The sequence below is a fragment of the Clinocottus analis genome, unplaced genomic scaffold, assembly GCF_023055335.1.
Source record: "Clinocottus analis isolate CAN_PGR_092001 unplaced genomic scaffold, fCliAna1.0.p SCAF_22, whole genome shotgun sequence".
Classification (NCBI taxonomy): domain Eukaryota; kingdom Metazoa; phylum Chordata; class Actinopteri; order Perciformes; family Cottidae; genus Clinocottus; species Clinocottus analis.
Window position 1 is genome coordinate 1,762,389 of NW_027175954.1, and position 22,678 is coordinate 1,785,066.

Genomic DNA, 22,678 nt, shown 5'->3' on the forward strand with positions numbered 1-22,678 from the left:
TAGGTCCTAATTAAATATAGAGCGATTACTTCACATTAATCTGAATACTTTTTGTTACTATGTGATGTTTTTAATGTGTTTAATAATTTTCTGTAACATTACTTACATTATCATATAAGTAATCATAATAATTGCAGACAAAATCTAGGCGTAAAATCAAGACATTTGGAAAAAAGTAAGCTCCATAAACTCAGGTTATTGTTTTTTATCTTTAACATTTCAGAATAAAAACGATTACATTTACATTTTACAATAATTATCTCATTGCACTGCTTCACAATTGCATTTTCAAACTGCTTGTATTGTGTTTACTTATATAAAAAACACATTTATTTCATGATTTTATTTATTAAACATGAACTATTTGGCTCCCCGTGATCGCGCTGCCTCCTCTGTCGTGCATGTGCCGCGGGTGTCCGCCAGGGGGCGGCGTGCCCGCGCACTCGCGGGTGCCAGAGCAGGTGCGCCGAGGTGAGACAGCGCGGAGAGCTCGGCTGTTTCCGTCGCGGCCCGGCAGTGAACCGCTGTGGATGATGGGGGAATGCGGCTGCCGGAGGCAGCAGGCATTGCTGGACACTCGGCAGAGATGTGCGTACGGAAACCGGAGCCCTCAGCGGTTGGCTGTCGTCCAAGTTAACGGGCTGTTTTGAGGCTGAAGTGTGTGGCGGCCACGGACGGCTGAGTGTCGCTCTCTGGGTGTCTCCCCCCCCCCCCCACCTCCCTCTCTCTACCACCTCCACCCCCGCCGCCGCCTCCCCACCCATCTTTATTTTTCCGGGGATTTTCTTATTTTGTGGGAGAGACGGAATGAGAGAGAAGCCAGGAAGGATTCCCCAGCACCATGGAGCCACGCAATGCAGGCAGCGTGAGTACTAACGCAACAGACACCCGGGGGACTGGGCTCGTCGCTGCTGGAAATCACACAACTTTTTTCAAGGGTCTATTTTATTTCGCGCACGTTTAACAGGCTAGACGCGAGACATTTTCTTTCTTCTTCTTCTTTCTTTTTTTTCCCTCTCCCCCCACCACCACCACCACACTCGCGGTTAAACATTAAATTGTCATTGAGCGTTGTTCACGTGTCGAAAACAGTGCTCCCGCTAATTGGTAATTAATTGCGCGTGATGCGCTCGACTGCAATCAGCAGACGCACCTGCTGACCGCGTGAGGCCGGCTCGTTTAGCTTTTAGTGCCGCGCCTGACGACTCATCTGCGGATTAATTTCTGAGGATTTTCTCCTGCCTTTTGTTGCTCCGGCGGTTGCTACGGACGACCACTGAGCCCAAAGTCGTAAACGGACCCACGTAGACGCGAGTTCTGTATAATTTAATGTGGCCTGTTTTTTGTTTTTTTTAGATGTCAAGTCCCCCCCCCACCCCCCCTCCTCCTTCCTCCTCTCAATGCAATTGCTTATTTCTGACCTTCTGGCAGTCTAGACAAGGACAGACGGCGAATAAAAAAGGTGGTGGAGAAGTTGAAGTCTGTGTGACACGATTACTAAACGTAACGCCACATCCACGGGCCATGAAAAACCCAATCCAGCAAATGCAACATTCAACGTTAGGCCTCCGTCTATTTCTTGTGTGCACGCAGGAGGGGTTTGTTGGTCCCAGGATTGAGTTAACTGCGGCCAAGTAGCCAGATTACTGTGGATTAGCAGGCATTTAAAATAGTCACGTTATCCCACCAGTGCCTGCAGAGTCAGCTACAACAACACCTTTTAGGCTTCCTGCCAAATATTTGCTGAAAGGAAATAATATGTATATATAAATATATAAATATACGGTGTTTGTTTCAACAAGAACAGACCGTCTGCTGTCATATCTGCTGGCGTGATGTCGCTTGTCTATGTTGCCTGCATGAAAGGTCTTCTCTGGTCAAAAGAGGTCATGCAAAGCAAAGAGTGAAGCGTGACTCACCTTCTGCATGGAATGGAAACACCTGTGTTTATGAGATTAAAAACAATGCAATGCAGAAATGATCTTTTTTTTTTTAAAATTTATTCGAATATTGCATCAAGTTTGAAATTATGGGAGGAAACACTTATAAGGAAAATGATTCAACACAATCGGAAACAAATATCTATCATGTTAAAGCTTAAATGAGTGGCTGGACTGAAGGTTATTATGCAAAAATAACAAACATTTATTGGTTACAGCTGTTCAAGTTTGATGGTTATACAACAAAATTAAAATTTGGTGGGTTTTGTTGTTGATCCGTCAAAACAAGCAATCTGAAGAAGGCGATCGCCCACTTTCTGTAGTTTTTAGAAACAATTTTTTCAAATTATTCATCAGAGAAATATATATATTTTTTAAATGAAAAAAACTAATTTTATGCAATTAAAAAAAACCCAGATTAGCTTTCCATTTTCTAAGGATTATTAGTGGTATATTGAACACTGGATGTCATATTTTCCGTTGTGGGTCATAAAAGATGAGACACTGCAGTGGAATTGATCCTGTCAACTTAAAGTCTGCAGACGAAGGTCAGTATGTGAATACATAACGATATTCTGCTACAGACTCCACTGGATTAAAAAAAAATAGTTGGGTTCTCGACAAAAATCTATTCATCTGCACGTTTTGCCCAGAACTCAGATAATCATGTTTATTTACAATTTTGACTCTCGGGGGGGGAAAAAGCTGAGCTTTATGAATTAAATCGTTGAAAAGCTCAAAGCCACAGTGATATTTTCTAAATCTGAGGAAATCTGTAAAAGAAGTTCACCTCAGTGATCCAGAAAATCAACAAGAACTCTTCAGTTTTCCTGTAAACTGACATGAACATCGTCTTTTCTTTTGTGCTTCTCCAGTGTGAAAGGTGACGGTGACATGAAAAGCATCTGACCCTCATCTGTAACATCCAACCTGCTGCTGCTGCACATCGGACTGACGATACGTAACAGCATCAAGGTAACGCAATATGCACAAACACACACACACACACACATACAGACAGGTTTTGTTCTTTGTCTGTTTATGGTAAATACATTTTATGTAGATTTAGGGGAGATTTTCTTTACCTTCCAGATTTACAAATGTTTCACAAGTAAGTGTCGGATGTAGCTGTGAGTCCATCGTCACCTTTCATGCATGGGCTTTTTTTTGGCGTTTGAGTGTGTGTGAATGTTTGAATCCTTCCCGATGGGGTCTTGTTAAATATTTAATATGCATTTCTTTGCTCAACAGTTGTGGAGTTTGTGAAGCCAACAGCAGCACCATGTTCTACGGCTCCTCCTCTGGGGCCAGCATGTCCCTACCGTCCAAGAGCCGCCTGAAACGCCAGAGCAGGACCTTCACACAGGTACGTACACACACACAAACACTCACACACTCACACTCACTGCCATTTCAGTCTTCCAAGCTTCACAGACCCATCTAAGTGAAGAAAGAAAGAAAAAGGTCAGATTTAATGATGGAAACAAATGCACTCAAGCAAATGTTAGTACAGTTTAGAGAAGGGTTTGGCTCTGCACTATATCTCACAATACTATTACCTTAAAGGGACAGTTCACCCAAATGCCAACCAAACACATATCCTCACTTGTCTCGAGTTGTATCCGACCATGTAGAACAAGTTGGGTTTCTTTGGTGAGGTTTTGCAATGTCTAAAATTGGTTGTTTAGTTTAACTGCTAGCAAGGAGCATGACTTGGGGCATGGCAGTGTGGCTGAAATATCTCCCTCAGGATGAACTGTTTTATCGCTTCGGTCATCCCTGCCAGTCATCAAGTAAAAATTGTAATTTGTCCAAAACCTTTTGGCGAATGTGGTTAACGTTTGGCTACGGTCGGATAGTCCGAACCACTTTCCTCAATGGAAAACGTCCTGAGGTCAAGAAAAGATGTGAAGGAGAACTCATAAGGACTTACATTAAGTCACATATTTGTGTGATAGCGGATGCTGTTGATGCGGTTTTGGGCGGTGGTTCTGCTGCAATCGATGTCATTGCCTCGTTTTTCTTGCTTCAAAGGAGATGTGAAAGGAAGTGTTGAAGCGCCTTTCCTTAGTATCCAGGGAATTCAACCAGCTTCTATAATGGCTGCCACTGAGATACTTTTAGGTCATTTCTCTCAGATAGAAACCTTCCCAAGCCAAAAAAAAACCTATTCAACTGCAGCCATTACTCCTGCAAAACTTCAGCATGTGAACATTGTCACTTTGAGCATGCGGATGTTAGCATCCAGCACATTTGGCTCAAAGCTGTGATCGGATACAGCCTCACATAGTTGGCAGTATATTAAAGGATCAGTTCAACAAAATCACAAATTTACATTTTGAAGCATCAAAGCATCGTAAGAGGAGTCTTCAGCAAAACAATCAAATAAACGCATACTCTGTGTGATAAAGTGGGCCGAATGTGCATTCAGTATTGTTTGTCCGTCACCAGGTGCTGTACCGTACTCTGAGTTACAGAGACCGGGTCCCAGTAGAAACCGGAACAAACACTCGTGGGGACCGGCGCTCGACGACCGAACCCCCAGAGCGACCGGCGGACGACCCGGCTGAACTCTCCACGCAGAGCTCGGCCCCCGGGGTGCTGAAGATCTTTGGAGATGAAATTTGCGCCGGCGCCAACTACAAGAGCGTCCTGGCCACCCCGCGCTCCAGCGCGCAGGAGCTGGTCAAAGAGGCACTCGAGCGCTACTCCCTGAACAAGAACGCGGCCCACTCTTACGTCCTGTGCGACGTGATCGGCCACTTGGAGGGCGGAGGCGGGATCGGAGGAGGCGGGTGGCGAACTGAGTGCTTGCGTGCGCTGGGGGACAATGAGAAGCCGCTGTTGCTGCAAGAGCTCTGGAAACCACGAGAAGGACACGCGCGAAGATTTGAGCTGCGCAGGAGAGCAGAGGTGGAGGAATTCAACGCCAAGGAGAAGGACACCATCACTGCTGGTGAGGAGACGCACGTGAACACACACACAAAGATAGACACACACAACCACACACACAGCAGCTGGTCTGATTCGCTTCCTTTCTTGACGTCTCTAACTCAGCAGAAAAGCACAGCTCGTTACCCCCTGTGCCGTGTGTGTGTGTGTGTGTGTGTGTGTGTGTGTGTGCGTGTGCGTGTGCACGGAGATGGAGAATAAGAGCTTTCGTCACAGTTATTATCCTGCAGACCAGAGGTCGTTCCTGGGTAATAGCCCATGTTTTTCGTCATGTGGAAGTGCTGTTCTGTAAGACAGGGTTTCATTTAAGTTTTTATTAAAAACGTGCATATGTAATTGAGCACTTAAAGACACACGCACACACACCGGCAGACAAAACAGTGCAATGGAAATGCACGTGCAGCTGGTCGATTGATTGAGTGAAAGCTGAATCCCCTGCAGCCGGAGGTGTGGATGGGTGTGGGCACTGTGGTGTTTTCATGAACGACACATTTCCTACTACAGACACGATGTCGAGTACATGCAGACAACTACTGTATCACACCTGAACGGTGTACACTGATGTTGAAGCATCCGAGAGAGATTTACTCTATTCTGGAGATGCATTTCAAGAGATAATGTGTAAACAAATTGCACAAACTCTGTCGTAAAACTACTTTTATGACTTTACAGCTGCAATGCAGTAATATGAGTCTGTGTGCATGAACCATGAAGTGACCTTTATGTAGAACGGTTTAATGATGATGGATGAAAAGTTTGTCATGCACACACACATGCATACACTCCTCATTGTGCATCCGGTTGAAGACATTTAGAAACACCCTGTTAGTACCACAGTGTTCAGGGAGATAGTATTTTCAGGCTCACAGTCGCACATTTCCCTTTGCAGCCACACTACGGTTTCTCATGAAGCACGCCAAGGTTTACTGGTTGCTATGTCAACTTGTGTTGCAGCCAGAGAGTCAGCCAACAATTTGTTTTATTCTTGCACGGTACAGCAGGTCACAAAACAGTGTTAACCAACCCTGTAAAAGCCATGAAAAAGGATGCGGTTGGTGCTATTCTCTTACATTTTGTATTCCGTTTTCTAATGGTCAACAATTACCATGAAAAGGCCGAAACTCTTGACGCGTTTTTGAAGAAAAAAATGCTCTTGAGTGACTGTGTTTGTGCATATATTTAGCACATTTATTATGCTTTCTTTTCTTCATATGACGGGTCCTTTTTTGTGTGTTTATTGTCACAGGGATGCCCATATCCACTGTTTCCCATGAAAATTGGTAATTTCTTACAACAGCTGTTTACTGTAGATTTGACATTACTAAAAAAACAAATACTTACTATTTCAACCAGGAATTAATATGCATTTTGTGTGCTTGTGAGAATCTACAGCAGGACTCCTGCAAAAGCTTCACTCACTGTGCTTAGACATCACAACAGCAAATAATGCATTTTGGGACATAACTGGTTTATCAATTCATACATATTAATACAAATATTTTCATTTTCACGCTAACCTTTTCTCTTTTGTGTTGTAGTGTTTCGAAAACTCGCACAAATCCTGGAGTTTCTGTCTCTCTACTTCTGTCCTGTTTTTTTCCTCCCCTGGTGTATGTGCGAGCGTGCATGCACATGTGTGAATTGTGTGTGTTTTTAACACACACTTTGTTGACTTCGAGATAGCACTTTAAAGGTACTGTAGGATTTTCATTAATCACATGAACATATCACAGCCAAAATAATTGTAATATCAACTGTCAAGTCATGCAACGTCCACTCACGACAGTCCTTTAAACGACAAAAACGCAGAAATCGTCCTGAATGAAAGCACAGAGTGGCTTATGGGTGCTATAGTTTGAAATGTGAAAATGCAGCTGTTGCTTGACATCGAATGTGATATCTTAATAATTTGACAGCGATATGTTCGAGAGGGAAATCCTGTACCTCATACCTTTAACTATATCTCTTACTAACTGCTGATGTTACTCACTCGAAGCACCACAGACTCTTTTTTTATTTTCTTCACAGTGCATGTGCGTCTTGTGGTGTGCGGATGATGATGATGTGTGTGTGTGTGTGTAAGGGGGTTATTCTGTGCTTGGTGTTTTGGTGAGGGGGTGTTTCCTCAGCCTCCCCCCCTCTCCCTAACTCCTCCCACCCTGCTGTAGGGCCCAAAACCTCCCAATTCCTGGCGGCTCTAATGGGTCGGTCCGGGCTGGGCAAACACAGGAGCTCCCCCCTGCGGTCTGGTCGAGTGGTACAGTCCAGCTCTAAAGGTGGGGACTGGCCTCAGGTAGGGTGGCTGTCAGTCATTGCCATGGAGACCACCTCTACCTGCGTTGTCACCAGCGCCACCCTCCCCCCATTGCCAGTGATTCAACCAGTGTGAGTGTGTGTGTGTGTGTGTGCGTGTGTGTGCAGAGCCATCGCATGGCCACAAGTTAAGTCACAAGGACCTGCTGGGTTCACCTTCACCATCAGGTTCAGTGTTACGTGTGCTGCTCCATCCAGCACCATTTACTCATCTGACTGGTTTGTTTTCTGATGTTTTCCACTCAGCTCACACATGGCCGTCAATGCACTTCTGTACTGTACCCAGACTTCACTCATGAGTCAGACATACATGCCAACAATGCACATGTCATGTTTCAGCACACTTTCTTCATATTTTCTACTTCCCCTCTTGTGTCCTCCACCGCCCCTTCTCCCCGCTCGGACCTCTCCCTTTTAATCCTTATTTTTTTCTTATTATTCTCCACCTGTTCTCCCTCATGCTCTTCTCTCCCCCCCGACTTGTTTCTCCTCTCTCACGCCTCCTCTCTGCCTCCCTGCAGACATTAACGCTCAGGCTCGTAAGCTCCAGAGGAACAGGGCGAAGGGGACGCTGACCCTGCCCCGATCCAGCAACTCCTCCTTCTGCCGGAGCCTCAGCGAGACCAGCCTCAACCAGGTGGGGGCCCCTCGCACTGGAGCCCAGTCAGGGTCATTTGTAACTGTTGCCAGTGAAACTCTGAATGCGTGTGTGCTTCTGTGCGTTTGGTCTGCAGCTGGGAGTGGGAGACGAGCCCAAGCGTTATTACTCCACCCTGCCGGGGCCCTTAAGGGGCCGGGATCGTGACGCGGCCTCCAGCGGCCGGAGGAAAGAGGAGGGGAAGCACTCGCTTTACCAGTCCCCGCACCTCCTGCTGCTGCAGGGATACAATCGGCAGGTGAGGAAAGGGAAGATGTTCATGCGTTGCATTGCATTGCGTCAGACATTCATGCGTTGCGTTGCGTTGCATTGCGTCAGATGACCTGATATTGTGCGTGCTGTCTGGCAGGACTGTTTGGTGTACCTGCTGAACAGAGAGCAGCACACCGTCGGTCAGGAGACCCCGTCGGCTCGCCCCAACATCTGCCTCTTCTCGCCCGACATCCTGCCCCTCCACTGCCGCCTGCGCCGAGTCCCCGCGCCCCGCCGGCACGCCAACAACAACAACAAGGGAGAGGAGCTGGGGGAGAGCCAGCGGTCCTGCGTTGCGGTCGAGCCAGTGCTCCACGCCACCGTGCTGGTGAACTTTTCCCGCTGCGAGCGCTCCACCACGCTGCGACACGGCGACCTGCTCTCCTTCGGAGCGCATTACATCTTCCTGTACAAGGACCCCACGGGCGCTAAGCCCTTGCCCGCTCAGACCTTGGCACGCCTTCGCTCCCTCGGGCAGCTTTACGACGCAGGGCCGGAGGAGGGAGAGGGCGGCGCTCAGACTTGTAAGATGTGCGGTTCTGTGTTAAAGGACAGAGCGGCGCAGGTGTCCAGTGTTCCCGCAGTCAGACGCAGCTTCAAACCTCACCTGGTGAAACCGCGCAGCGGGGGGACGGCAGCCGGAGCGCCCCATGGTTTGTCTGGAGGGGAAGTAGTAGTAGGAGGAGGAGGAGGAGGAGGAAGAGGAGGAGGAGGAGGAGGTCAGAAAAGAAGGCTACAACTGGAGTTTGACCCGACGCATGAAGACCAGCTTTTGAATAGGATCGTGTCTCTCATCGAACCAGGAGGTCTGTGATCTGATTTATGTTAACAATGCAAAGCAATGTTTTTATCTCAGCAGATGAAGTGAATAAATCTCACACTCCTCTCGTGATATCTAGCGAGTCCCATTTCATCCGGTATTTCCCTCTTGTGTTTGCGTAGTCTGAAGGTATTTATAGTAAGACGTGTCTGTGAAAAGCAACGTCAGAATCAGTGTCCTTGTTACTCCAGATAATCCACAGACCTCAGTGTCGGCTGTTTTCAGCTGCTTCTCAGACCGAAAGTAGTTCAAGTTCTTAAAGAAAGAAAACACAGTAAGAAACCACGAGCGGTATGAGAGGAAATGTACAGTTTTATAACTTGAGTGTACTGAACCTGTAAAGTCCTTCCCAGGAGACGACCATAAGCTGACGCCTGCCTACCTGCTGTGTCTGTGCATCCAACACTCGGCTTCCACCTTCCCACCCGGGAGTTTTGGAAAACTACTGCTGAAGATTGTGAGACGAATCCAGACCATCGCATGGGTCAGTGCCTGTCTGTGTGTCTACCTGTCTCTTTACCTGTCTGTGTCCGTCTCTCTACCTGTCTCTTAATCTCTCTGTCTCTCTCTCTTAATCTCTCTGTCTGTCTACGTCTGTCTATGTCTCTCTACCTGCCTCTCTCTCTGTCTGTCTGTCTACCTGTGTGTGTGTGTGTCTCTCTCTCTCTCTGTCTCTGTCTCTCTGTCTACCTGTCTCTCTGTCTCTCTGTCTACCTGTCTCTCTCTCTGTCTACCTGTCTCTGTGGTACTTTGGTCTCTGCTTAAGATGACCTCATGTGGAGAGAAACTGGTCAGCCATGTCAGGTCAGGTGAATAGTTAAACAGGGTTGCATATCACATGCTTTGTACTGTATTACACACACTCACACACACATACACAATATGCTGCCTATACATATATAGAAAATGATGAATGAACTGGTCGATGCTGATTCTCTGGAAAAGCCACTTGGCCGTAGCTTATTGGGTTTTTATCTGATTTAAATATACGGTATTTGCTGTGTGCTTGTCTTCTTTTGCTCCCTGAAGATCTATATTTTATTTTTTATATGCATGTATACGCTTTTGATATTCGGGTGAGGTGGTCAGCCTCTGTTTTAAATCACTGCTGGGAAACCCAGAATATGGTACAGCTCACTGTGTTTTATTCTAAGGGTTTTCTACCGTTCATCCTAAAATAGGTGTTGTAGGGGGAAGGAAGGGGGGTCGTCTTATAAATAGAGTTAAGCCTTTATCCAGTGAGGCACCAAGTAATTATCATCATGCGTCAGCGTGAGTGTGTTAGCTTTTGTAGTAGTTGTGTTTCTTTCTGTAGGTTAGTGATGGAGCCATGAAGCTTGTTTCTCCTACGCACATCCTAAAAGTTTAATGAGCGCTTAATTGCTGTGTGTGTGTCTGTGTGTGCGTGTGTGTGTGTGTCTTGCAGGAGAGGACAAAGGAGCTGGCTCAGAAGCAAGCTCAGCAGTGAGTATCGCTTTCCAACAGAAAGGGAGCATATGTGCTCATGTATTGTTTTTAAGTTGATATTTCGGTGTGTCTGCCTAACTGTGTTTGACCCTTCACTCTTTGTGTGTGTGTGTGTGTGTCCACTTAGCCAGGACCCGGCCACCCTGTCTCTGCTCAGTATCTCAGATTTGATCCCAGACCTGCAGACCATTTTTTTCTGGATGTCCAACTCCATCGAGATTCTCTACTTCATACAGCAACGAGCACCAGCGTACACACACAGCATAGAGACACTGCAAGGTACACGCACACACACACACACACACACTCGAAGAGTCTGAATGAGGAGTCGTTACTCACTCTGACACACAGAAGACAGTGATGCAGCTACATCTCTCCCTCCCACTGCCTCCTAAGTACGCCTCTATCTCTGTCATCTGTGTTTAGGGTCAAAGGAGTCGCTGCTATCTGCGACCATCTCAGCCAACGAGGAGGCAATGACGATCTTGGAGGAAGTGATCATGTACACTTTCCAGCAATGTGTCTACTATATCACCAAGGTAACCCTCCACCTCGGGCAAAGACACTTTTTTTTTTTAAAATGGGCTTGATACCAACTCTCATTACACAGAAGACTACACACACACACAATGACTGACTAGATGAGGTTATTTTACAATTTCAGATCACTTTCATCATTGTGTGTGTGTGTGTGTGTGTGTGTGTGTGTGTGTGTGTGTGTGTGTGTGTGTGTGTGTGTGTGTGTGTGTGTGTGTGTGTGTGTGTGTGTGTCCAGGCTCTTTATGTAGTGTTGCCAGGTTTGTTGGACTGTAATCCATTCCCAGTCGACAGCTCCGAGCCCTGCTGGAAAGGAGGTGTCGGGTTTCCTGAACCTGTACGCAGGGTCCTGCAGGTAAGCACATTGTTGTACAGTTAGTGTTGTCAGGATCATGAATATGCAATGGGTTTTTAATAGTCTCAACGTGTCAGAAATATATATTTTTATTTTATGAACAATGTCTTCTTTTGTCCACTTAACATTTTTAAATGGCCTGTATATAATTGTTTTTAAATCGTAATTTATAGATCCTACCAGACATGTTTTATGACAAAATCCTTTTTTTGAGTACAAAAAAATACATACAAATTATCTGCTTAAAAAAATCTTACAATTGCGTTAACTGCTTCTCCCTCATTGAACAATCCAACATCTATGAATATACAAATATTAGATAGTATTATGGACGTGAACATTCTTACAGAATATAGTAAAAATAAAAAATTCAAAATTATTTTGTCATGGTGCACATGAGTTCCTGTGGGAAAGAGAAACATGTTTTGTGAAGTGCGCTCAGTAAAGATGATGCAAACATGACCTTGTTTTGGTGAACTAACAAATCCTTTCTTTGCAGAACAGATGCATAGAAATTGCAACGTGACAAAGACATTTATAGGATAGTAATCAGTTCATAAATATTGATGGAGATAAAATGACATGTCTCATGATTATCAACAGCTTATGTATAAAATAACAGGTCAACTGCACCTGAAGGGGGAACGTTCTGCAAAGAATGAGACGCTGTGACGGGTCAGAGGGGATCGTTGACCTCCGTCTATATTTTTGCTTCATGCAGCGAGAAATCAAGGTCACGGTCACGCCGGCTTCTGGCTTCTTAGTCCACATTGCATTTCTAATTTAAATGTGTGTGTCTTATTCTCACAACATAATGAGTTCGGACCTTTCTGACATTCGATTAACCCTTTAACCTTGAAACCTGAAGTGATTCACTCGACATAGGGATATTTCCATTTGATGGAAAAGTGCCGCCGTAGGTCTTTTTACTCGTTGTAAACATCATATAGCTTCTATAAGAAATGGAAACTGCCAATACAGATAATATAAATACTTGTTTTTTTGGGTCCAAATTTGACATGGACGGTGTCTTTGCATGCTCACCTGCGTTTTTGCATATTTGTGTGCAGGTGTTTCAGAATGGCCAGGAGCTTCTGCAGGGCTACCAGGTCCATCCCGAGATTCAGGCTCAGATGTTCGCTTACCTCTTCTTCTTCTCCAACGTGTCGCTGTTTAACCAGCTAATGGACAAAGGTAGGGCGAAACGCATGCACACTCACGCAAGACCTCCCTCAGGATTTGTACAATTGTGTGTGTGTGAGAGAGAAAGAGAAAGTGAGTGTGTCCTTGTCAGCATTTTGACAGAGACTAACACAGATTTGTCCTCTATGCCCTTCTCCTATCTGCATTCTGTCTACCCCTTCTTCTCCTCCTCCTTGCCTTCCTCCCTTCCTTCCTCCCATCTGGCCATCAGGGAGTGAGACAAAGAAGAGTAGAGGTGGGACTGGAGGAGAGAGAGGCGATAGAGTAGGGGAGGATGGAGGGGGAGGATGGGGAAAAGGTCAGAGTGAAGGGTAAAAGGCTGGAAGGCCACTGAGTTGTTGTGATAACCTTGATAATAGTCTATGACGCTGTCTAAATACAGAAAATAGTCATTTACCCCCGGCTTTATCCACGTGTCCGACCACCCAACCTCTCCACACCCTCTCCCTGTGTCTCTAGCCACACAAACACACACTCCCGCACACGCCATATGTCTTCATTAGCCAGTGGAGACAGGAGAGATCACATGTCTGGCAAAGGGAGAAGGAGAAATACCTTTATATTCAAGCACAGGCTCCCCTGTTCCCCTCCTCATCTCCACCTCCCCTCTCTCCATCCGTCTGGCTTTCTCTTTCTCTTTCTCGCTCCCCTTCTTTTTCTTTGGTCGCTCGTTGACATTTCTCCAACCGCCGGTGTCCATGGTAACAGTGAAGTGAGTTTGCGGCAGGTAACGCTGACGTTTGCACCGAGCGCTCTGCAACACTCGCTCTGCTGTCGGCTTGATTTTATGGCAACTCAGAAAGAGACGTGATGCAGAAGCTCCCGGGGTTGTACGATTGTGTGTTTGTACGTACGTGCGTGTCGTGAAAACCTTTTTCGGACTGTTTGCTTGAGTGTCCGGTGACTTATCTGTGTTTAAGGAGTCGTGAGTGTTTGTAAACCAGCCGCTTTGAAGCATTATGACACACTTGCTGAGAAGTTAAGTGATGTCTCGTACGTTCACAATGCCTCACACATAGATTACTGTATGCCTAGACATAAGCCTATTAGTGTGTGTGTGTGTGTGTGTGTGTGTGTGTGTGTGTGTGTGTGTGTGTGTGTGTGTGTGTGTGTGTGTGTGTGTGTGTGTGTGTGTGTGTGTGTGTGTGTTTACTCAAAACATATGGCAGAATATTTAAAAAGGTTGTGTGTGCGCCGCCTGCACATAATGTTGCCAGTTTGTCTGCCTTAAGCTTCCTGTTATGTCTAATTTGTAGAGAGATAAATTCTGTCTTATTGGAAAAAGTGCCATTGATTGGCAATAAAAGTAAACAAGATTATGAATTTAGTTAGACAGACGACTCCTGATCTTACTTTAATGTTTCTATGAACTGGGACGGATGGTTTTGGCTTCACAGACCTGAGTGTCCTGGATTTAAGAGCAAATGATGTCATAATTCTTTGATTTTTGTCATTATCTTGCAAGTATTTTATTTCGTCAAGTTTTTACTCCACTTATTATATTTGGAAAATGTTTACATTTAAAAACTTTGGTTGATTTTTCTAAACGATAATGGTTGTCATATTTCTTCTTTTTTTTTTAAAGTAACTTGAGAGGATCTGGGTTTATATTTGTATATTTGCCACCTTACCCTCACTTCTATGTTTTGTCTTTTCGTCTATTACTCTACATGAAGCCATAGATGCAACACATTAGTCGATTCATACGCATTTTCTCAACAAAAATACCAAATATTTCCATGTTCTAGCTTTTAAAATAGAGGATATATGATGGTAAACCACTGCTGTACAAACAAAGCAAGTTATTTGAATGTCACGTTGGGGTTTAGGAAATTTTATGAGTGATTTTTACTATTTTCTGACATTTTTTAGAACCTAACAATTCATTCATTAAACAAACAATTGGCAGATCCACTGATAATGGAAAAATCGTTAGTTGCAGTTTGTATCCAGTCTATTAGGAGCGTAAACTTTTATTATTTCAATTTCATAGTGTTCGTGTCTACTTGGTGAGTGCTGTAGCTAAAGTAGTTTCATCTCTAATTCATATGATTCATTATTTTGGAGATCGCCCCTGATTATTAAACGATGTATTGGAAGAAATACATCATTTTAGCTTCTGCACAGACAGTCGGGTATCGTCAGCGTAAGTCCAGTTGTTTGTCCGTGTTTGGACCAAACCCCAGCAGAGGTCTGAGCTCACATTGGGGGGTTGGCCTATTTCAGAAAGCTTAAATAGGAATTATAGCTGCAGTGAGGTAATGGAACGACAGATTGACAAACTATGGGATGCCATCTTGACAAATGCCAGGTTTCAACTTATCGCCTGCTTAACGTCACACAAAACTTCCTTTCAGTCGCTTGATGTGCACCAGAGAAAGAAAGGATTACACAGAGGGATGCAATGCTGGTTTGTTGTCAGCTGAGCCCCGATGCTGCAGTCTATTTGTATTCTGCGACGAGCAGGTGGCTGATGGCTGCTACTATTGGCTCATTAACGTCAACATAAATTTACTTAAAAATTCATGTCTGTCCTGTATAATGCATGTATTGTCGTACAAGACAAACGCTTTGAGAGAAGCACACACAGTCTCTCTCGTAGTCTGCTTTTCTCTCAGACACGCTCGCACCCAAGAATAGAAATCTTCTTCAAATATATTAATATCTCAGTTTGTGTGTGTGTGTGTTGTGTGAAGGATAGAATGAAACTATCATATCATACAAATGCCATAGTATAGTCTGTAATAGAAATGTGATAGTCTAGTATGTCGTAAAAAATGTCAAACACTATTTCACAGTATTGTTTATCAGGAAATGGCACAAAAACCCCGCAATGTGTGTGCAGGGCCGTCTCGGGGTTGGTTCCAGCGCTCAAAGGTGTTGCAGATTCAGGCGTGTTTGCGGATGGTCATGGAATGGGCGAGCAGGTCCGGTCTGGGACATCTGGCTGACAAATTCTTCACCAAACTCAACAGCACCGTGTCCATACTGGCCACTCCCCCACAACAGCTCACACAGGTACTACTCAGACACACACACACACATTTACCCACAAGTTTATACAGGACTGCTAGCTTGCACTACGAGTCACTTTGATTAGCTATTGATTGATGACGTCTTTAAAAGGGATTCGCGGGGATAAACTTGTGACCGCCTACACGTTATCTTACCTCTTGATTGATGGGTTGTATCGATAAAAGGACCTCGGATTCATTTCTCCTCTCTTTCCTTCCCTTGGTTTTTTTTATTTCTTCTCTGCGTGCAGATGAGTTGGCGAGCTTTGTCCAGCGAGCACTCGGCTCTGAAGCCGGTCCAGCTGCACAGGATTCTCACCCAGTACCAGCTGACGGCAGAGATAGGCCCCGTCCCAACATGGCAACCCAGCAGCGAGGATGAGGCGTATATATACAGAACAGGTAAGTGTGTACAGTTGTGGATGGAAGAATTACTCAGATATTTTACTGTGAGGATCTTGTAGCTGTAAAAGTCTCGACGTAATACTGATGCTTCTATACAAACTGCATAAGTAAACAAGACTGTTGGCGAGAAGATTGGCTATTTCTTTATAGTTCTTCTTAATGTTTGTCATCGGTTCCACTGAGTCAGCCAAATTGGAGGAAATCAAGCAGGGTCACCAGAAAAGTCTTCGGCTCAGAGTCCCTCCAGCAGCGACTCTCCACTGCAGACAGATCCAGCTTCACTGCAGCCTGCAGTCAAAAGCTCCGGTGGGAGGAGGAGGGCTCCGCTCCCGCCAGCAGCATCTTCTCCTCCTACCGGAAGCCGAGCGTTGCGTCGGTGCTTTGCCGTCTCCCTTTGGGAGCAAACGCTGACGTCACACAGCTGGAGGCCCGGGCCGTGCTGCTGGGCTCAGAGGAGGACCAGGACTGACTGTCAGACCCTGCTGCAGTAAAACTAGTTTTCTAAAAGGACTCTGGTGCTCGGAAACCTCCTGCTTTTACTTCCTGCGTTACAATTTAAAGTTTTGCATGCACATTTTTACTTTATTAATAGTACATTAGCATCTGCATAAAAAGATATTAAAAGTACCAAATGTAAATACAATAGTGTATTGATGGATTTTAATTATAGATACATTAAGAACAAACTATTATGTGTACAGCCCTCCATATATTAGTTTATTGTTATGTTATAATGAAGTTAGCAAAGTAACTAGTAACTATTGCTTTCAGTTTAATGTAATTGAATAAAAAGTTCAATGTTGGCCTCCCAATTGTATATGAAGAAACAATTAACTTAAAATGGAAACAAATTAAGTAAAAGCAACTCAAAGTTGTACTTGAGAGGTTTACTTTAGTGTGTGTGTATACAATAGGTCATCATAACAACTATTTATGCATGTGTATGTTCTGACAGAGCAATCCAGCTAGCACATTGAGATTTCTTAAAACAGGAATCAGAGCTTTTATAGCTTTCTGAAACCAGCATATGATGTGTTCATGTGCAAACGCATAAACTCTGATACTCCCAAGTCAAAGCCAGGATACTTGTGTGCATCTAAACAATCTACCATCGGTCGATGTCAAGTCAGACATGTGTCTTGCTTAACATTTAATGTAGCAAGGAGCTGGCAAGGAGCTAGCAACCCTCGTTGGCTTTTATCTCCCACGTGGAAAATGTTGGAGTCGTCCTTAACGGGTTTTTGGTGTGAAAGCTGCAAAACAGAAACCATGATAGACTGATGGGGATCTGATCTGTACTGCAATCCTGGATCAGGTCTTTTATGGTGTATGTGCGTATAGGTGGGTTAACATCACTTTGTGTGTGTGTGTGTGTGTCTTCAGTGGACCTCCTGGAGAGCTTTGAAAACCACCCTCCCATAGTGCTGCCCAGCGCCGGCTTCGTAGTGGACCTGGACAGCGAGTGTGTGGAAGACAGCATCTACAGACAGCTGCTCTACATCCGCCACTACCTGTGGGGGCTACGCACCAAGACGCAAACACACACCAACACTCCCAGCGTGCACACGCACTCCAATGGAACCAACACGGCCGACTGGCCCGACGTTCAGGTCAGAAAACGCATACTGCGTACCGTCAAGTGCGCACACCTCGCAGTAATCCAGGCCATGTGCCTCGGCAGCTGCGGCTGTTGAGGAGTTCCTCATAATCCCATAAATGAAAGACAAAAACCCTCTACTCCAGCCAACCCACACACACATACACATACTCACTCACAGAAACCTAGACATGGTTAAATCATGGTTAATCTGATTAGTCTTTAGGCTGTCTAATTAGTGGGGACGGCTGACTAGACCATAATCCCTAGTGTTACTGCACCCTTGTATGTACACATATATACGCGCACACAGAATCGCATACGTTCTAAAATAAGTCAAATGGTGATTTGTTCCAATTTAAGTTGACTAAAGAGATGCTTAATTATCTGGGATCAAAGCTTTTTGTGCACCGCAACAAGACAAAGCGAAATACAACAGGAAGATTTTTTTTCCTTTTCATTTAGTAATAATTGTGCCCTCGTTTTTGGATCCCACACTGTTTCCTAAAGTGTTTTTTCTGTCCAATCCCCGACACAGAGGGAGTTGTTGCCTCCGGCCAACAGCAGTCCCCGGTCTGCGGGTCCTGGGGACGACGTGACGGCGGAGGCGGGAGAGGAGAGGGCGCGAGACAGACCCCCGGGCCAATCGCACACACACAGCCTGAGGAGGAACGGCACCGTGCACCACACTCGCACAGCAAACCCGGACCCGTCGTGCCTCTTGACCCCTCCCAACACCCCGCTGTACCCGGAAGGAGGAGGGGGGCATGTCAAAGGCCCCGGCACCCAGACGAACGGGTGCAGCGGCAGAACTGCGGCAGAATGTAAAAAGACCAACGGACTCATCACCAACGGACTGGATGGTAGGCCGAATGTTATACAGGAGACGGGCAAAAATAACGGACATGGGCAGCGTATTGGAGTCGAGAACACAAACACCACAATTAATGTGTAATAAAGAACATGGTTTACATAAGGAGTGTTTATTTTTGTAGGGCTATTGAACAACATCACATATTTTATGGTATTATTGTTATTTTTTTACCACTAATCTTTTTTACAATTTGGATACCTCAGGGTTATGGTGTGGTACCAGTGCTATCTTTTTCCCTAAAGCTGAGCTCTGTATATCTCGATATAGGGAAGTCATTAGATTAATTGTTATGTAAGGTAAAGGCCAGAATTTGCTTTGGCAGTAAAAACTGAAGGAACGTTACACGTCACATAAACTGTATTTCATGTTAATCGAGCGCATCATGACCAATATCTGCTTACATTACATGCATTTAATGACACTTTTTTTGGATTGGTGCACCATAACCCATTAGCACACGATGCATAAAACAATCAAATTCCCACTGAAACTGACCAATGTGTAAAAACACATGGCCAGCTCTGTTATTGCAGTGTAGTAAGTGTGACATCTGCAGGCTCTCGTCAGAAGCACATGTTTGTGTGTCGGATTAGCTCTGTAGCATGTAGCATGTGTCTTGGTATCTGTGTGTGTTTGTGTGTGTGTGCGTGTCTTCTGCACAAAAATACCTGTTATGTTTGTCCGACCCCATAGCGAGACCCTCTGTGTGTGCGTGTGTTTTGTGTGTTTTTTGTTGTTGTGGTGTGTGTGGGTGCCCGTGTCCTCTGCAGGGTGTATTAGTGGGTGTGAGTTTCCTTTCCCTGTGTCCTCCCTTGGCGCCCCTCCCCTTCCTGATGACTTGTGTGTGGTGTTTGTAGTGGAACTGGACAAGGGACCCTACGGCCTGGGCATGGGACTCATAGACGGCCTGGTGAGTACATGTTTAACGACAGATTTAACATTTTACCTGTTACTTCTAGTTTCAGCTGTGTGTTTCTGTCTTTGTGAAACAGTTGGTTTACTACTTTTTCTATTAATACTTAAAACATCTTTCAGCATTCAGGCCAGATTATCCAGCTGCGTATTGATCATATGTTTAATATATACACGCACGCCAATGGACTGGACAGACGGACAACCCTGAAAACTTAACCATGCTTCTCATTCCTTGTCCAGTACAATCAACCAGGAACACTGAAAGACAGACAAAACACCCAAAAAGCAACTCACAAGCCCCGACAGAGGCTTTGGGTCGTCACATTTGTCCATAAAAGTCATAGGAAAATATTCCATCAAAGAAATCTTTGGGGGAAAAAAAAGGTAATAAAAGGTTATAGTACAACCAAAAAAGAGAAATAAAAGAAGTATTTCAAAAAGTCTTACAAAAGTGTTAGTAATATTTTTTTTAGAAACTATTTGTATTTTAAAACAGGTCATAGTATACTCAGCTGAAAAAAAAGAATAGGCATTATAACTATATAAAAAATTATAGTTCAGTAGATCAAAGATCATAAAAAAGTCATATGAACAAAAAAAGTCATTAAAAAAGAGGTTATGTTGCACATTTATTGTTGTTGTTTATTGTCATGTTTGAGGTTTTAAAGCACATCTGCCATGTATTAAGGATGGAAAAATAGTGGCCATGTTTAATTCACCGCAGTAAAACTTAGACCGTCGAGCAGCTCTATCTATCCGAGTCTCACCTAAATAATGGACGGGCTAAAACGCTTCTCCCTTGTGCAGCACACTCCTCTCAACGCTCCAGGCATCTACATCCGGACTCTGATCCCCGACGGACCCGCCGCCTCCGACGGCAGACTGAGGATCGGAGACCGCATCCTGGCTGTGAACGGGACCAGTCTGATAGGAGCAGACTACCAGAGGTACAGAGGGAGTCGGCAGTCTTCCCATGTTAACTATGGCCATGGCTGTCCGCCTCTTAGGCCAATTGATTACTTTGATTGATTGGTGCCCAGACAGTCATCCTTCCTCTGTCTCTGCTGAGCGTCACGTAACTGGACTCTTTCTTTCTCCCTCTACTTCCTCCCGTACGCTCCTCGCAGCGCGGTGGATCTCATTCGTCTGGGAGGAGGTCGTCTGCGTTTCCTGGTGGCCAAATCCGACCCCGATATCTCGGAGAAGATCAGCGCCTCCTCGTGCTGATCGGCCTCCGAGCAACTTGCTGCATCCACAAAGACGCGCGCGCACACACACACACACCCGGGCTGGAGAGGTATGACAAACGAGACACAACGTGTGCACGAGCATGAAATATGAATGTGAAACCCGGCGTCAGCACAGCACAAAGCCGAGCAATCAAACTGGAGATGACGCTCCACGACTCCACAGCTGCCAGACCCGCTTCCCCCCACATGCTGACTCCCGTTGGGTGTGTGTGACGGACAGAATCTGTTACCCACAGCGACTTCAAATGGAATATGCTGCGAGGAAAAGTTGCCTAATTAATCAGCGTTTGAGGCAAGCGATGTCTAAACCAGCTGGTACGCGGACCGATGGCGGTTTAAAGCACAGTAGATCGTAGACTTCTAGCTTCTCTTCAGTCGGCGCTCGGAGCATGTGCGCACATTGGATTTTTTTTTTTTCTACCTGTATTTTAGAAAAGAAAACGTATTAGTAATCAAGTCATTAAGTAGCATGGTAAAATAGCTACCCAGCTGTCTGACAAGAGGGACTCTGAAACTGTTGGAGGCGAACTGAAAAATGTACTTTTTCCAAAAAGCATTTGCAGACGAACAAGAGGACGACCCTCTGTGAACGCCGGATGTTTGACACGGTGCTTTTAGAGCGCCGCAGGTTTTATAATTCTAGTTTGTTAGCAACTCGCAATTATCACTGTCTGCTCAACAGACTGAACAATTGTGTCTGAATGTTGACTTTTTTTGTACTGGAGAGAAGGTTTGACGGAGGAAGGAAACTCGAGACCTCCAGGCCCAGCGCTCCCATTTCACTTTTAGCCTCGTCACTGGACTTTATACCTCGACTGGAAAAGGGAGACGAGCTCTTGAGGCTTCGCGCACACACACACAAGGATGTGCAGCTGCTGCGGGACATTGTTTATTAATTACTGGATCATCAAGACAACACGCTTCACTCCGGAGTTTCTGACGCACAACCCCTTGTGTGTACAAACCAGACTTTTTTGTTGTGAATATATGCTCTACGTATCTGATTCTGAGGTGTTAATAATAGTAGTTTGTAAATATTTAACACGTGGTCACATATTGTTTGGACGTTCAAAAGAGAAACTGCAAATTTGGGAATTAATCAATCAATTTTGGTTAATATATTGGTCACTAAACACTGATATTTTCTGGAATGACAGAAATATAGTTATGGAATCTTTTTCTAAATGTTTTAATTTAAGTACTATGAACAGGAATAAAACTGTTACTGCTTTTTGGTCCACATCCAAATTACAACAAACTATTTTATTTCCTGTTAGAACAAAACAGGTTTATTTCACCGCAAGTGTTTTGTGGTTGTGGCAGAAATCTCAGAGGCAGTAAAAAAAAAAGAAAAAGGCAAGCGAAACCAAAACTATCAGCAGACGAACATCTTTTCATGTAATTTGGCTGCACTGACTCATTTCAAAGAGTTCCTGCTAGAACAATACCAGGTCACCTTTTTATATACAGTGCAAAACTTGGTACTCCAGAAAAAAAAAAGCCATGATTAGTCAGTTTCATGCTGCCTGGCCTTCTGTTCTGACCTCGGCTCTCCGGCGCTCTCCAGGGACGCCCTGGATCCCCAAATCAGGAGGAGCGCTGAGCCTCTGCCAGCCGGTTCCTCTGCAGGAGGAAGGAAAACGTTGCACAGCTGCAGGACCAGACGCTCACCGGCTCTCTGACCGAGAGGAGCCCGGACGAAGCTACCACTGCAGGGCCACTGCTGTTCATGTTTACGAGGAATGCAACGACAAATACTTTCAGTATTGATTATTCTTCCAGTTAAAGTGTCAGAAATGTCTACAAATTCTCAGCTGGTTTTGTCCATCCAAAACATTTACAAGTACTTAGAAAATGAAAAGTACCAAACCAAAATGCTATATTTGCATTAAACAAGCCAGTATTTGCACCTGAATGATCAAAACTAATTGTTTCAGCACTTCGGTTCATTTTTTTTTTTTTTTGCAGTAACATTTTATTTTTGTGCATTTTAAAATTTGTATGACAATGATCTCATGCATGTCTATTCTTCCTGATAATTATTTATACTGTTGTGACAATGATGGTACCTAAGAATAAAGATGGTCGGATACCTGCATTTGTCCGCTTAGAAGGAACCCAACATG

At 44.8% G+C, this 22,678-nt stretch overlaps 1 protein-coding gene across 2 annotated transcripts; it reads left to right on the plus strand.

Annotated features, from left to right (window-relative positions):
• Positions 1–479: 479 nt before the first annotated feature.
• Positions 480–22,646, plus strand: radil (Ras association and DIL domains). 2 transcript variants are annotated; one of them, XM_068588883.1, is made up of 21 exons: positions 480–865; positions 2,816–2,915; positions 3,192–3,306; positions 4,392–4,896; positions 7,061–7,168; positions 7,727–7,842; positions 7,940–8,101; positions 8,213–8,921; positions 9,289–9,419; positions 10,362–10,399; positions 10,530–10,681; positions 10,829–10,941; positions 11,178–11,294; positions 12,365–12,488; positions 15,343–15,515; positions 15,763–15,913; positions 17,300–17,526; positions 18,052–18,376; positions 19,245–19,297; positions 20,110–20,249; positions 20,430–22,646. In XM_068588883.1, the coding sequence occupies exons 3-21, from the start codon at positions 3,223–3,225 to the stop codon at positions 20,527–20,529; spliced, it is 3,528 nt and encodes a 1,175-aa protein (XP_068444984.1). In that variant the 5' UTR covers positions 480–865; positions 2,816–2,915; positions 3,192–3,222; the 3' UTR covers positions 20,530–22,646. The 2 variants fall into 2 exon arrangements, with proteins under 2 accessions (XP_068444984.1, XP_068444985.1); XM_068588884.1 differs by lacking the exon at positions 7,061–7,168 and having other exon boundaries at positions 19,158–19,297.
• The last annotated feature ends 32 nt before the right edge of the window (positions 22,647–22,678 follow it).